Source organism: Salvia splendens, chromosome 10 (assembly GCF_004379255.2).
Source record: "Salvia splendens isolate huo1 chromosome 10, SspV2, whole genome shotgun sequence".
NCBI lineage: Eukaryota > Viridiplantae > Streptophyta > Magnoliopsida > Lamiales > Lamiaceae > Salvia > Salvia splendens.
Genome location: NC_056041.1, coordinates 16,899,148 through 16,915,669, shown reverse-complemented (window position 1 = coordinate 16,915,669; position 16,522 = coordinate 16,899,148). Strand labels below are relative to the sequence as shown.

The following is a 16,522-nucleotide window of genomic DNA, read 5'->3' as shown; positions in this document are numbered from 1 at the left end:
GTCTAGAAGATCGACATACAATATTTATATTAGAATTTAATCATACAATCGAAAAATAACTAATTCAGATGTTTTGTTGATGCTAAGAATCCAACTGTTTTTTTTTTACAAAATGTATTTTTCTCAATGTTGATATTCTATATCGCATCTTATGGTTCATGAGATTTCAAATAGTGTCCTACCACCCTAATTTCAATCAACATAATCTATTTATTTTTTATAGACAAACACTTCAATATGTGGATCCTCAGTGCACACGTACATTAAAGTGCCCGCTCTTTTTTATTTGCGCGATAATTTCTCTATGTTTATTAATATATGAAAGTTCTACCATTTAAGATCATTAATTTATTGTCAAATGAATGCAATTATCTATTACACAATGATTCTCAAAGATGGTAAACTTTTTCATAACTAAGTTCCTAATCTTAAATTTTATTGGTATTGCCATAAGTCAATCTCTATTGGATTGAAAAATGAGCGTCTTACTGAATGAGTCTAGTGGGCTTCCCATAGTCTGGGCCCGTTGGAGCGATCATAATTAGTTTTCAAATTTTAGACAAACACAAAATCAATAAATTAAGACAATATAAAAATTCTGCTTCTTTCTTAATAGTAATTCCGGAAGCAAATATGGTGGATTTGGCTAAAGTCATTCGTAGTTGGTGTTATAAATCATAATTGTCCATCTATATTTATTTATATTATTTCTTAAAATATGTGGTATTCAAATTGGGTCAAATTGTTCAATGAAGTGAAGAACAAAGATTATCATCACTATCACTACAACTTTACTGTTCAAATAGTTGAAAATTACAAAGGCTTCATTCTCGAGGATGAAGTGATCATTGCTACCAAAGCTACACAATTTATATCCTAATCCATTGATTAAAGCTTAAATGTAATTGCACCTCTAAATACACAAGCCTTCACCCCAATTATGATTTTGCACGTAGCATATCTCAAATCTTTCAATTGTGCTCATTTTTAAACTATTGTCAATTTCTGATGAATTAACATCATCATGGCAAGTTGAAGTGACAAATTCACATCATTGTCAATTTTCAATGAATTACTATCACCATGGCAAATTGAAGTGACAAATTAAATTATATACCTTCCATCGCAACTTATGGATTCAAATCAAGAAACTTAGGAAGATACTTAATCCAATGGTCTTATATACAGATCAGTCTCAAACAAAATGCACAAAGACTCTAAACTAGAAACGATGACAGCAGACGAGCATCTCTCGCCCCCGCACTAAGACAGCCGAATAGAGTGGTAACTTTGCAGGACAAAATGAAGGCTTCGACTAATGCTCAAATGACAACCCAAAGAATGCTCATGTATAGCAAACAAAGTGGCACTAGGTACTTGTGAAGGCTTACTTCCAAAAATGTCGATGATGACTGATCGTTGATTTCTGAAGAGTCAACTGCAAGAGGCATGCCATCGCTGTTGAGGCTGCAAAAAGTCGGATCAGAGGCGTCGTCCGTATTCATCATGAGAGCCCTTAGAACTGCAGACACAGTGTGTATGTACGCGGATCGGTCCTTGTTCAGAAGCCAAGTGATACCCATGAGCTGACAGTCCTGGTTGTGCATCTTGTTCGTCCGCTCTGTTCTGTTGCTTCTTCCGCCTCTTTCCCCGTTCAGCTGCATATTCAGAACAAACGTACGACATTAGTAAGGAAGTGTTTACTTTGGATGATGAATCGGATACTATTACTATTTTAAAGGGCAAATTGCCCAAAAACCAGTCAAAGTCTAGCAATCTTGAAACTTTAAAAAATAGTCAATCCTATCATAATTTTGACATTTTTCTCGCTTATCTCATTGATTTATATTTGGAGGGAAATTATGTCTGATTCCGAAGCCAAAATCCACGATTTTTGCCAAAGGAACAATTAATGGAACAATTGAAAAAAATGTCAAAGAAAAGTTATGGAATTGACCAGAATATAACCTAACCTCGTGGTTCTTTTAACAATTTGCCCTATTATAAACATTTTATCAAAAAAAATGTTGCATAGAGCTTATTATGCCTAAAGACTTAAAACCCTAGTTGAAGCAAGCAGCACGCGGACTATATAAGCATCACACGTTACAAATAATGGCCTATTCATTAGAGCATCATTAACCCCGGCCCGGTTTCAGGCCCCAAGTCCCCTCCACGTCATCATTCCCCCAAATTTGAGTCTCAGGCCCCAACTGCTCTAACCCTGCAGGCCATAACCCGGGCCGCAACTAATAAATGACATTATTCACAATTCAACCTATTTTACACGTAAAATAAAAAAACGCTAGAAATTTATAACACTGAAAAGTTAATTTTCGATCGAAGATTGAAAATTACAACATGGAAATTTAAAAATACAAAAAAACCATTAAAAACATATCGTCAATGCCGGAACACGTTGGTGTGAGTCCAAATCTCTTCGATAAGATCGGCTTGGAGGCGAGTGTGTTGTTCCTCTTAGCGCATCACAGCTGAACGGGCCATGACATTGCGGATGTCGGGAGGAAGGCCCTGCACGAGCGGGGCGGTGACAACGTAGTCACTCGCGGTGCTGGCGAGTGGATCGTCGCTCCACAAAGTGACATTTTCTTCCTCGTCCTCAACGATCATGTTATGCATTATGATACATGCATACATCATGTCGGCGATTAGTGAACGCTGTCAACCACGGGCCGTTCCCTTCACAATAGCCCACCGTGCTTGGAGGACTCCGAATGCACGCTCAACATCTTTCCGAGCCGCCTGTTGCCTTTGGGCAAACAATGCCCTCCGTTCCGTTGTCGGACATGTGATAATCTTCATGAACACGGGCCATCGAGGGTAGATCTCGTCTGCCAGATAGTACCCCATACTATACCGACGGTGGTTGGCTACGTTCGGCGCTCGCCTGGCACACAAGTCATTGAACAATGGAGACTCGTTCAACACATTGAGGTCATTGTTGGACCCCGCGACACACCAAAGTAGGCATGTCAGATCCACAATCGTTGGTCGGCTATGGCCTCCAACACAATCGTGGGATGTGTGCCCTTGTGCCCGCTAGTGTATTGTCCTCTACAAGCCGTTGGACAATTCTTCCACTGCCAGTGCATACAGTCGATCCTGCCAAGCATCCCCGGGAAGCCGTGGGTCCGCTCGTGCAAGTTCACCAACTTCCTAACGTCGTCGGTCGTTGGCTTTCTCAAGTATGTATCCTTGAATGCTTCAACGACTGCCTGACAGAATTTAGCTAGGCACTCCCGTCCAGTATGCGCGCTTACATGGAGATACTCATCGAACATATCTGATGTAGTACCGTAAGCAAGTTGACGTATGGCAGAGGTGCATTTCTGCAACGTCGATATACTTTGCCGGCCTACAACATCGGTGGTTTGGCAGAAATACGAGTCGCGAGCTACAACTGCGTTGGAACAAAGGCCTCCGCATCCGAAACTGGCGACGGAACATCTGATCACTCCATCGCGGATCGGTAGAGAAATAATCTGTGAAAAGCCGCAAAGCAGCTTGTTCACGGTCTCGGTGAATATACATCCGAGAACGTGGTACCCGGATTTGTTGTTCGTTCCAAGATTGAATAGCAGCTTGGTATCGTTCCACTCCGTTGTTGATTTCTTCTTGGATTGCCGGCACCGCCTCTTCTAACAATCGGGACATTTCAGCTTCGAAAAATCTTTGACGAGGAGGCATTTTGTCGAATTTTAAGAAGAGAAATGGAGTAGAATGTATATGAAAATGGATGGAGTGGTATTTATAAAAAAAAAATCGATTTTTTTTTTAAAAAATTAAAAATTCCGTTGCAGCCCAACCCGAACACGAATTAACCCTGGGCCGGGCCGCGTTCCGTCCCGTCTCGAACCATCTAACGCGAGCCCGGGCCGGACCCCGGGACCGGCCCAGGCCGCAAATCCTCCCCCTCCAACGCGACGCTTGGGCCGGGACTCGCTTTAACGATGCTCTTATTGAACATTCTGCTCTTCATCAATAAACTTAGCTATATCTATTTAAATGCATTTGATCAAAATCCATATAACCCGAAACTGAGAAATACTAATATCATGATTTTGGACTAACTCGTAACATTGTGAAATTTTCAAGCATAAATGATGTAGCAATGCGTGATGAAATACAAATTAAATGTTAGTAATCTGATTTATATGAAAAATTAGCAGAAAAATGCAATGATTGCGTGACGCAGAAAAAGCCAAAAGTCGTCACTTTATAGAAAATGACAGGCATGTGATACCGAGCTGCAAAAGCCTATAAAGTAATAGTAATTCCCACTTTCACAAATTTTCACACAGATTTTCATTACCATAAGTTTTCCCAATAAGCAAGAATCAACATTTCTTAAGGCGTTACTATAAGTAACCACTAACCACCCTGCCCTTATATAATCATATGTCGTTAATCTGAATTAATGAAATTTGTAACCAAAAAAAACAAATAAATAAAAGCAAAAATCAGTACTCACCAAATTAAGGCTGTTGAGACACTTTGAGCAACCGCCGAGGCCGGCGCCGCCGCGCCCGGCGGCGCAATCCCTCTCCAAATTCTCCACCGCCTCCCCACCGACCAATTTCCCGCGCGAATTGAGCCTGAACGCCTCGGAGCAGGTGAAAGGGTGCAATCGGATGCCGCAATAGCAGTAAACGACGTCGCACGTGTCGTTAGGGCGGCGGAGCTGGATGCCCCTCCCGGCGAGCGCCATCTCGAGCGAATCGACGCACGTCTCGGAGTCGTCGGGGAGCACGGGCATCTCGTAGGCGGCGGCGGCCGTCTGGGGCGGGGATTTGGCTGCGGAGGGGCGCAATGCGGTGTCGGAGTAGGCGGAGTAGAGCCAGGCGGCGAGGACGGGGCAGCAGCGGGTGCGGTGGAGCTGACCGGAGTAGGAATTGGGGTCGGGTCGGTGGTGGGGGTTGGCGGTGCAGGCGGATTTGATGTCGCGGAAGAGCTGGTCGGGGAGGTCGAGGGGGCAGCCGGATGCGTCGGATTGCTCCGGGAAGGCGGGGATGGTGGCCGGCGGGGGGCGGTGGAGGGTTTGGGTTTGGACGGCGGCGGGGTCCGGGTCGGGTAGGATGGGGAGAGCGGGGAGTGGTGAGGGGTGGAATGTGATAAAGAGGAGGAAAGTGAGGGAGAATGTGATGCTTTGGAACATGGCTTTTGGGGGAAGGAAATGAAGAATGTGAGTGTTTTCTCTTTTGTCTAATGGGAAAAGTGGGAGAGAAGGAGATGGAGAGCGAGAAATGAAGAATGAATGTTGTTTGTCGGGACTGGGGCCATGGGGTTGGTTAGAATTGGGGTTGGGTTGCCTAGTCAGAAAATGGAGCTGGACCTAGGGGGTTGCGTGTAGGGCGTTGTCGGGGTTCAGAGCATCCTCAATGGGACGGATGTCCCGGCGGATTTCTCCACGGACTTCCCAAAAACATCTTCTGCCACGTAATAAGGACATTCCACTACACAATGGCGGACATCCCCAAGGACATCCCGACAGACATCCACAAAAAACAATAAAAATCGGGACGTCCGTCGTGTTAACGCAATGGCGGACGTCCCGGCGGACGTCTCGGAAAGCCGCGGAACTCCGGTGTCCGCAGCGGACGTCTGTATCCGTATCGGTCTGCGAGGTCTACCACCAGATAAAACCGAAAGGCTCCCGCAAGCGCAAATATAAAATGCTCCGCTCTCACTTTGACCGAGTCGACCGACAGGTCAAAAAATTCTGCGGCCTCTACTCGACCGAAGCGGCGCGCTACCAAAGCGGCGCCACGGCAACAGACATTTTGACGTCCGCTTTGCGCGCCTACTACCAGGACACCCGTCAACAATTCAGATTTGTTGATGTTTGGTAGGCCGTGAAGGACGAGGAACGGTGGGCTGACGGTTTCCGCTCCAGCTCGGGCTCAAACTCGAAGCGCACGAAGCATACGGCGAGTGGTCAATACTCGTCTGGTGGTGACACCGCTGAGGGCATCAGCCCACATGAGGCTGAATCGCAGGAGTTTGCGGGTACGGTCGGCGATGCTGGAGGATCCAGCCGTGGGCGCCGTCGGCCGCAAGGGACGAACCCAGCGAAAGCGGCTAGAGCGAGGAAGGGCAGAGGCGAATCAAGCCAGGCGGCCTCGGGATCGGGCTAGCGGGGAGGCTCGGACACACTTATGGTGGCGTACATGACCGCCACAATGGCGGACACTTCCCGCTTCTCGCACGCCCAATTCACGGCCTGGTGGAACGGAATTGTGCATATGGCAGCACAACTTGGCCTTCCGACTCCCCCTCAACCTCGACCGCCTCCGGATGATGATTAGCCGGCGGAGTAGTTTTTTTTATTTTCTTTAAATTTATATTTTAAATTATGTTGTTTGTTTTTTTATGTTTTGTGTTTTTTAATAAAGTGTGTTTTTTAGTAAAGTGTGTTTGTTTTAATTGAATTGGGTTGGGAAAAAATAAAAAAATTAAATTAAATGAATAGTAATTTAAGGGACGGAATAAGAGACGGTTAAGGGACGGAGGGTTGCAGGTTCCGTCCCTTAGTTAAGGGATGGAGGAATAAAGTACAGTGGGACCTTCAAATAGTAGTTTAAGGAACGGTGGAGGGACAGCGTAGTGGATGGCCTTATGTATGTGTATATATATCACTATCAGTTATGACTTAGGCCATCCACAACGCTGTTCCTATACCGTTCCTATACCGTTTCTTAAACCACTATTTGAGGGTCACACTGTACTTTTTTCCTCCATTCCTTAACTAAGGAACGGAACCTGCAACCCTTCGTTCCTTAACCGTTCCTTAACCGTTCCTTAAATTACTATTCATTCAATTTCATTTTTTTTATTTCCAACCCAATTCAATTTAAATAAACACACTTTAATAAAAAACAAACACTCTTTATTAAAAAACACACAACATTAAAAAAATATTCAACTTAAACTTAAAAAAAATTAAAAAAAGCACACAATTAAAATCCTAAAAACATAAAAAACACAAAATAAAAAACACACAATTAAACGTGGGAAAATAAAAAAACTACTCCGCCGGCGAATCATCCTCCGGAGGCGGTAGAGGTTGAGGGGGAGTCGGAAGGCCAAGTTGTGATGCCATATACACAATTCCGTTCCACCAGGCCGTGAATTGGGCGTACGAGAAGCGGGAAGTGTTCGCCATTGTGGCGGTCATGTACGCCACCATAAGTGTGTCCGAGCCTCCCCGCGAGCCCGATCCCGAGGCCGACTGGCTTGATTCGCCTCGGCCCTTCCTCGCTCTAGCCGTCTTCGCCGCCTTCGTCCCTTGCGGCCGACGGCGCCCACGGCTGGATCCCCCGTATTCGTCGGGCATTGGATCCCCCGTACCCCCAAACACCTGCGGTGTACCCTCGCTGGCCTCACCGGTGTCACCAGACGAGTAGCGGCCGCTCGCCGTGTGCTTCGTGCGCTTTGAGGTTGAGCCCGAGCTCGAGCGGACACCGCCGGCCCACCTTTCCTCGTCCTTGACGAGCTGCCAAATATCAACATATTTGAACTGTAGGCCGGTGTCCTGGTAGAAGACGCGCAAAGCCGCCCTCAGAATGTCGGCGCCCGAAGCTCCGCTTTGGTAGTTCGCCGCTTCGGCCGCGTAGATGCCGCAAAATTTTTTGACCTGTGCGTCGACTCGGCCAAAGTGAGCACGGAGCATTGTATATTTGCGCTTCCGGGCCCCTTTCGGCTTAGTCTGGTGGTAGACATCACGGATAGGGATGGCAATGGGTGGAAACCCATCGGGTTTACCCTCTTCAGACCCTGATCCTTTAGAAAAAATTTCCACCCGTTGGATAACCCATCAACTATCACGGGTGGAGTTTTTCACCCAGATCCAAACCCACCGGGTAAAATATACCCGTCGGGTACCCATACCCTCTAACCATCTTAAACTGTCTTACCACAGCCATCATATGTGTACTCATCAATCCCGACAGAATCTGCTACAAGTTGTCGACTTGGGGATAGCTGCACTACATCTTCAGTTTGTTTATACAAAGGAGCAGAAAGCACTATGTTGTTCTTCTTAGAAATTGGATCATTCTTGGGATCCATCATTTCATCCCTGCCCGTAATGGTGCCCAATGCTGGCACGAAAAACTCAACAACGGCCAGAAGAAAATCTGGAACAACAAGAACACGAGGCTGCTGCACACGAACTGGAGGAGGCGGTGGAGTAGCCGCAGCAGGTGGCGGTGGGGAAGTAGTAGCCGCAGCAGGTGGCTGTAGAGCAGCAGGATTGGATCTTGGCGGGTCTCCACGGGTGACGGGTTCGGGTCGCGGGTAATGGGCATCCGTTGGGTGAGACTTTTCACCCATTAGTAGACCCGGCCCACCCGATGGGTGAGACTTTTCACCCATTAGTAGACCCATGGATACAAGTTTTCACCCAAATCCTCCTCCTAATAGGAGAAAAATCCGTCGGGTCGCGGGTAATGGGCATCCATTGCCATCCCTAATCACGGACCTTTTCCCATAAGCACTTGGCGGCTTGTTGGTTCCCGACGATGGGATCGTACGAGACGGTGAGCCAGGCGGTGTACACCGCCTTAGTTTCTTCGTTGTTGTACGGATGCCGGCCCAGATCCTCCAGTTCCTCCTCCTCCTCCTCGGGTGCCTCAGACGCAGCCCTAGAGCTTCCACCGCCTCGGCTTCCTCCCTGGGTGGGTTCTACGGGGATATCCTCCCGAATCTGGGACAAACCCTGAGAAAGCCGCGAGCCGGGTGGTCGAGCGTAGGCATCCACATCGAAAGTGGGTGGTTGGTACCCACCCGGCGTCGCCGACCCCTGGGTGCCCGGCGTCGACGACCCGGAACCACCTAGTGTGTTGTACATGGTCTCCCAATCGCCGAACGCGTTGAGATCCCACCCACCGGAGCCGCCACCGCCGTAATTCCCGTCGCCGGACATTTTGTGAAGGAGATTGAAATAGAAAATTGGAGAGGAATTGATGTTGGTTTAGGAAGAGTAGATGTGTAGTTGTGTGTGAAATGTAATAAATTAGGTTTATTTATAGAATAAGAAAATAAAAATAAAATAAAAATAAATAAAAAAAAGTTAAAAAAACGGTAATATGACCGTTTAAAAAAAATAATTTTTTTATAAAAATATATATTTTTTTAAAAAAATAATTATTGCGTCATCGCTGACGTGTCCCACTCGCGGGCCGGCGAGTGGGAAGCACGCACGAAGCGGGGAGCGCCACGTCGCCCGAGCGCGTGGCGGCATAAGCCGTGCCGCGTTCCGTGCCGTCGGCACACGGAACGGAATGAGAGCGGAACGGTGCGCCGCAACGCGTTCCGCGGCGAAACCGTTCCGGCGGAACGGCACGCGGAACGCCGGCGGTACGCGTTGCGGGTGCCCTCGTGACCGTTCGGAATTCATATCTTCTAACTGTTTATAGTGAAAAAAACAAACAAAAAAATAGTAGTACTAGATAATTATGACAATACGAACGTTTAAGGGTTTTTGCTAATTATATGAAAAACTCTGTAATCAAACTTTAGTATTTCAATTAACTAATTAAGCAATAATACTATGTCCGGTGACAAATGATATTAAGGTTGGTATATATTGTCTCTTCCTATAGGTAAATGGAACAAACTGTAAAATTTGAGAATTTAATTTTAAAATTCATTTAAGCAACCAAAAATAGGTAAAATATTTGAAATTGAATTAGTCGTGATTAAAATACAAAATTAACTAATGGAAAAAAATAAATAGAGCTTGAATGGCTTCATTTTATAAAGTTGGTTAAAGCATGTAGAGTAAATTCTCTAAAATCAATAATTTTGTGGGCATAGTTGTAATAATTCCAAAAGCAGGCAGTAAATTCCATTAATTGGGTTCACCAAACTAGCTGTTATATTAAATATTTCCTTTAGGAATGGAATTATTACTCAACTATAATGAGTATTTTTAACAGAAACATAGTTATAATATTAACAACCATTTCAGTCTAACGTCCCAATCATAGCCACCAGATTACTCTTATTTTTGCTGACATAAAAATATGGTGACAAATTACAAGATTTCATTTCACTAATCGAAAATGTGCTGGTTTATTAGAAATCCCAGTTGCAGTTTTAGTGACTTTTTTTACTCTTCTTTGCTCACAATCTTGTGCCATGATTTTTAATTAATGTATAGAGATCGATTTTGATAAGAACTGCTCACCTCTCTCAATCTCTTTATAAAGTGAGGACAACAATATTTATAGTTTGAATTAATTTGAGTCACATGTTATTTATGAAATTTACAATGAGTGTCGAATTCGAGTAATAGCTCCATATTAATGGCAGATAAGTATAGCGACGTGACATAGAGAAGCCATTCACATGGACAACTTGAAATGCCATTATTTTGGTGTATCATTATCAATAAGATAAATACATATGGAACAATTCCTCGTGACATGCCTGTCCATTTGGGGCCATATCATTTCAAAATTTCCCAATCCCACCTCCACTTAAATTAGCATTTTAGAATTAGATTATACTATGATTCTAATCTATTCAAGATTTGGTCATTCATTGCCTGTTTTAGCACAAAGAGTTGATCAGTTGACTGAAATGGATAATCACAATGTTTACATAGTTTTCTTTTTCTACCTCTTCTTATAAATACTGCAAAAATTAACAGGTTTTACCAACATATTATCCGATTTCGTTGTTAATTAACGAAGGACTAAATTGTCTCGCAAATTTCCGACGTGCTATTTCACAAAGTGAGCACGCAAAATGATTGTCGACTTTACCGACAAATTAAATTAGCATGTCAAAGGTTTTACCGATATTATTTTCTTGAAATAAATCAACATATGCAACAAAAGTCACAAAATAATCTTCTCGTAAATTTTGGAAATAAGGTTTTATAAATACAAAGCAGCTCAAAGCACAATTTTCAGTATATATCCTAACAATTTACTATTGTTTACATTGTTATCTTGTATAGTAATTAGAATTATCTTTCAAGTGCAATTTCGATTACACTGGTTGCCTGATGACGACAATGATAGAGAAACAGAAGAAAAACCAGTAGGAAAGACGATGATCATTCACTGGCTAAAATAAATATTGCAAGAAATTTTTGAGATCCATCCTAGTACAATGCAATGAGCTAAATTAACCATTACAAAAAACAGATGATTCTATAACTACATAAATTCAAAAATGGGAGTGAATACCTCTGTACAACCCAAAAATAAAGAGATTTCCTTCCTAATCTATGAATGCTAAGAAAATTGTTGCTGGCTGCTGCACTGGACTCATCCCAAGCAGCCTAATCTCACAGTAAAAAAACGAGCCAACATAAGTCATCAGCGCGTATCAAGCATGTAGGGCAGCAATTTTCTCTGATAACACATCAATCTCTTCGCTGTTTTCTTCGATTGGCTCTTCCTGTTGAACAAAGATGACAAGTTAATGATGCAACGACACTTTCTTTTGAGAAGCGGACTTTTAGCTTAAGCAAATTTAGCTTGTCAATCAGAAGACTACGAACGTGAATAAGATTTACCTCGGTGTTTTTCTTTTCTTTGACACCAATGCATTTGGAAGCACTGATGCTTGCACTCTTCAACAAGCCACGAGCGCTGACGTTTCCCTTGTGGCCATTTTGGGCACTACTGTCCATACCATCATTCCCTGTGGGGCTATCTAGAGTCGTAGCAACAGAAGCTGCATTTCGTTGTTCAAAATCATTATCTTCGGGTTCTTCTTTTGGTGCAGGGACACGCTCTCTACAGGCGCATTAGAGGGTAACGAAAAATGAGTGTATCATAGTAATGCAATAATACTAAATCATAAATACATCAAAATGATTATTTAGCTTCAACAGCAACAATATATAAACTGACTATACCTTTTTTTCTTAAAAAATCAAGTTCAATATTTTAGATTTTAGAAAAATATGGGTTGAGATACAGGTGGATCAGTTCTAAAACAAAGAAACAATTTAAATGAAAATCATACGCACTTATGGTTCCAAACACATTCGCTTAGAACAGTCGATATACGTTACTATCTGATCACTTCTACATATACATGCAGGAAAGAAACAATTCTGGACAAAAAAAAACAATTAAGAAATTAGTATATCACTACATACCTAGGTAATGACGCATGCTGTCTCAGTAGAGGAGTGCTTTTTTCACCTTTACCTTTGTGCTCTTCAAGATGGGCAAACTGTCTCTTGAACCAATCGACGCCACTTGATTTGTATGGAATGATGCACAGTGTCAGAAACCAATACTAGAACAGAAATACAGTAATGCACTACAATAAGAAAAATATGGGCCTACACTATTCAATCTATTGAACTTACACGAAGTAACGAAGGGAAAAGACAATAAACTACGCAATCAAGCAAATAAAAACTGGCATAACCTTGGATACATGAAGCCACTAGTCTGCTCTCCACCTTGGAGATACTCCTCAAGCATATGAGGATGATACTCGAGAATCTATTAAACCGCAAAACATAGTAACTAGAATAAGAGAGAGTCGACAACTCAAAAAACAATTAATTAGGAAACAGAACTAATGATCAACGGCTGACCTCTCTATAAATCAGCTCCCTAACATCATCTTTAGTCAATTTCCTCCGCTCAAATTCAAATTCAAGCTTCGATATCGGTGCAGTTGATGGTTCACGCTCTCCGTTTGACAACCCGTGAAAGTAGGGATCATTCAACGCCTGCAAACAAACCATCCATGAGTTGCTTACTTCACATATGACGTAACAGTGTAGAAGTGCCAAAATAACGAAGGGGCCATATAAAATTACTTCTTCAGCAGTCGGTCTATCTTTAGGATCAAACGCCAGAAGCTTTTCTAGCAAGTTAAGAGCCAAAGGATCAGCATCAGGGAATTTCTGAGAGAACGGAACAGGTTGTTTCTTCCGCATACTGCTCAGATATCTCCGAGCCTTTTCATTCCTGATCTGTCATTGTAATTGCAACATGATTGTGTTACAAAAGATTATTCAGAAGAAATATGTGTTCCTTAAAGAAACATGAACAAAACAAATAGCTTTTCTTATTACCTTCTTAAATCACTATTAATAACACTGGTGGCAAGGGATTTTCTTTGAATAAATGAGGAATCTAAGTAGAAAATTAAAATAATCCAGGTTAATTAACTAACCCTTGCAATAGATTCTGGAGGTGGAGTGCCAAGCAAATCAGTCATTAAGTCTAACTGATGCACCACATTTTTCCCGGGAAATAACGGTTTTCCACTAAGCATCTCAGCAAATATGCATCCGATACTCCAAATATCAATAGCGGGTGTATACTGTACATATCCAACAAAAAGTACAATATAAGCATAGCATTTTAATAAGTAATGATTGTAAGAATTTTTAAGTCAAGATAAGGAATCTTATTAACGTGAATATCAGCAATGTTCAACGCTAACAATACATCCAACTCATACAAGGGCGAGTACTATATTAGCAGCAGCACTGTTTTTGGAGATAAATAATGCACTGAGACCTTCAAAGAAAAATAAGCTTACTTTGGAGAAAAAGGAACCGCATAACTCTGGAGCACGATACCATCGAGTTGCAACATAATCCTTTAGCAAATACAAACCAAAACAGAAGGGTCATGCATTTCAAAGGTGAAATTCACGAGAAAACTACATGTGCAAAGAAATGACACTTACAGTCCAAAATATTGCAGATGGGGCATCATTAAACGACACACGAGCTAAACCAAAATCGCATATCTTCAACTTACAGTCAGCATTAGCAAGTATGTTCTTCGGCTTTAAATCCCGATGGAACACATTTGCTGAAGATGTAGAAATAAACATGTCACTAACAAAGGATAGTCATCTCTCGAAGATACATCAAAAGAACAGGGTTCACCTGAGTGGGTGTATTTCAAGCCACGCAGGAGCTGGTAGAGGAAAAACTGATAATGCTCTGGCGTTAAGTCATCATTCGCTTTAATCACTTGGTGAAGATCAGACTCCATCAATTCAAAAACAACATAGATATCTCTGAATTCCCTCCGAGAAGGAGGAAGCATTATGTGCTTGATTTCAACAATGTCAGGATGGCGAAGTAGACGAAGAAGCTTGATTTCTCTGAGGATTCGCGTGGCATCAGAGACATGCTCAAAGACATCATTGATCTTTTTAATTGCAACCCTCTCTCCATTGTGAGTGTCGATCGCAGAACCTACAACACCGTAGCTACCTTTGCCTACAACTTCTAGGACCTGATACCTAGTCGCCTCCCCGTACTCTGTAAAAAATTCGGTTTCCAGATTACCCTGTCAAAACAGACTCTCAATCAAAACTTGAGTGCATCAGCATTCCACAAAGAATTACATGAACTTGCCACTAGATAAGAATCCCCCAACCCTATTTTCCATTTCTTCATTTCAATTAATATTGCAAAGACAGAGAATATTCTTGTCCAGTCACATGACCAAACAAAGATTAGATGCATAAAGGCTAAAGCTCTGTTCATGAACGTTGTAATCCAATGCAAATGACATGATAAATAGTCCAATTGGATAAACCATAGAAACCAAACATTTGATAATAACTTGTTGAATGCAACAGTAATAAAGCACAATCACCAAAAATCAAATTAGCACCTCAGCATCATAAGATGCGAAAGGCAGAGATTGTAAAAGCCCCATTCACTCCACCAAAACCAAATCAGCAATCATTGAAAATGAAGAGTCCAATTTTATTGGATGAAAAGAACATAGAGCAAATAGAAAGAGAGGGAAAAGGGGAAAAAGATGGCACCTTTTTGTGGGAATCCATGGCGGGGTTAGAAAGTGGGAAATCGAGACGCTTGGGGACTTTAATGAGCTTGAGGCCCGAAATATCAAAGTCTTGAACAATGGGAAGGGGGTCTTGTGATGCATGCGGCTGATGATCATCGTTACTAATATTGGGATTGGGATTGGTAATTGGTCGTCTCTGAAACCAGCGACGAACTCCGTCCACGAATGTGCCTCCCCCCATATGGAGTAACTAACTCGCCCTTTCTTCTTTACGCCTCTCCTCTCTCTCTCCCTCTCTGGATGAGAGCAATTGTGGGAATTTGGAGCCTCGAGGCAAAACAGGGGAGTTTGGAGATTGAAAATCCAAAAATTGAAACTTATATGAGCAAAATAACCAACCAATAATAAATTGACAAGTGGATTTATAAATAATACACTGCTGAGTGCATAGATTTTTTTCACGATTACCGGTTTAAAATATTGACTTTTTAATGTTCCTCATTTCATTATTTGTATGCATCAATTATGAGAGTCCTTCATAAATACATTATTGAATTACTAGCATTTTTTATGACGGTGACACATAAATTAGTATATTAAAATGGCTTAATTATTAAAATGTACAAGAAAGAAAGAAAGAAATATTACTATAGTAACCTTTAGTATATTAAAATGGATTAATTATTTTACTCAAGCTTAAAATAATTACAAGTTTTGAAGTATCCACTAATGTAAGTCCTAATAGAAGATATAAATAGACGATGTTAGATGATTGCTAACAAATCCTAAATTAGTTACTCCAAGTATAAATTGCTACCTAGACTATTGCACTTCCAAACTCACACTCTTTTATTATTTCGGATTTATTTAAATGCTGTTTTGTATTTAGTTGATTAACAATAAATAGTAGTAATCGAATACTACTATGTTGCAGGTTGGAATAACAATAATCCAACGCAAGAATTCTGTATACAGCTTCAACGCGTCAAATAATAATAATAAACCTTTTAGTAGTATTATAAAATGCTTAATCAATAATTCAAAACTATTCTATTTTTCACACTTCGGATTAGTTTTTCCCAAAATATATCACTTTCCGTTATGTAGTTTTTCCCAGAGTTACGAAACTTCTAAAAAATAAGATAAAGAGAAATCACTTTTTAATAAATTTATGAGTTATATTATTTTTATAACCAGTACTATTAGTTTTCTTTTTTCAACAGGTTTTAGCATATTAATATGAATACATTCTTAGGAATGTAATAAAATGCAAAATCTAAATATTGTATAAACTACAAATTATGAATCGAATCGTTAGAAAATGTCAACAGATGAAAAATAGTATTATAGCAATAAAAATGTCAACACAGTGTGAAAGTTTGATGTTGTATTGACACTGTATTAACATTTTTTGTCGTTATTATTTTGTCATCTATTGACATTTTCTATCAGTTTAGATCATAGTTTGAAATTTTTACAATATATATAGTAATAAATTAGATTATAGTGGGCCACACTTTGGCCCGGGATATGAGATTTTTTTAGGGGTATGAGACTTGTAGTCTTAGAGCGTCCACAATGGTTAGGCGCGGCTGGGCGATCTCCAGGCGGTCCATAGTGGGGGAGTTGTCCGCCCCCGCGGCGGACGAGGAGATGGGAGCAGTAGGCGGCGGACGACGAATAGGCGGAAAGAGGGCGAGGACGCGGCGGGTGACAAACACAGATTTTGCATGTTTTTA

At 41.8% G+C, this 16,522-nt stretch overlaps 2 protein-coding genes across 2 annotated transcripts; both read right to left on the bottom strand.

The window, feature by feature from the left end:
- Positions 1 to 1,097: 1,097 nt before the first annotated feature.
- Positions 1,098 to 5,576, bottom strand: LOC121752138 (uncharacterized GPI-anchored protein At4g28100-like). The gene is made up of 2 exons (XM_042147047.1): positions 4,493 to 5,576; positions 1,098 to 1,658 (listed from the first exon to the last, which is right to left on the bottom strand). The coding sequence occupies exons 1-2, from the start codon at positions 5,174 to 5,176 to the stop codon at positions 1,323 to 1,325; spliced, it is 1,020 nt and encodes a 339-aa protein (XP_042002981.1). The 5' UTR covers positions 5,177 to 5,576; the 3' UTR covers positions 1,098 to 1,322.
- Positions 5,577 to 11,083: 5,507 nt separating this feature from the next.
- LOC121752134 (mitogen-activated protein kinase 9-like) lies at positions 11,084 to 15,111 on the bottom strand. The gene is made up of 11 exons (XM_042147044.1): positions 14,803 to 15,111; positions 13,907 to 14,315; positions 13,702 to 13,829; positions 13,552 to 13,611; positions 13,180 to 13,329; positions 12,821 to 12,976; positions 12,593 to 12,730; positions 12,421 to 12,497; positions 12,143 to 12,244; positions 11,552 to 11,774; positions 11,084 to 11,433 (listed from the first exon to the last, which is right to left on the bottom strand). The coding sequence occupies exons 1-11, from the start codon at positions 15,022 to 15,024 to the stop codon at positions 11,362 to 11,364; spliced, it is 1,737 nt and encodes a 578-aa protein (XP_042002978.1). The 5' UTR covers positions 15,025 to 15,111; the 3' UTR covers positions 11,084 to 11,361.
- Positions 15,112 to 16,522: the final 1,411 nt, after the last annotated feature.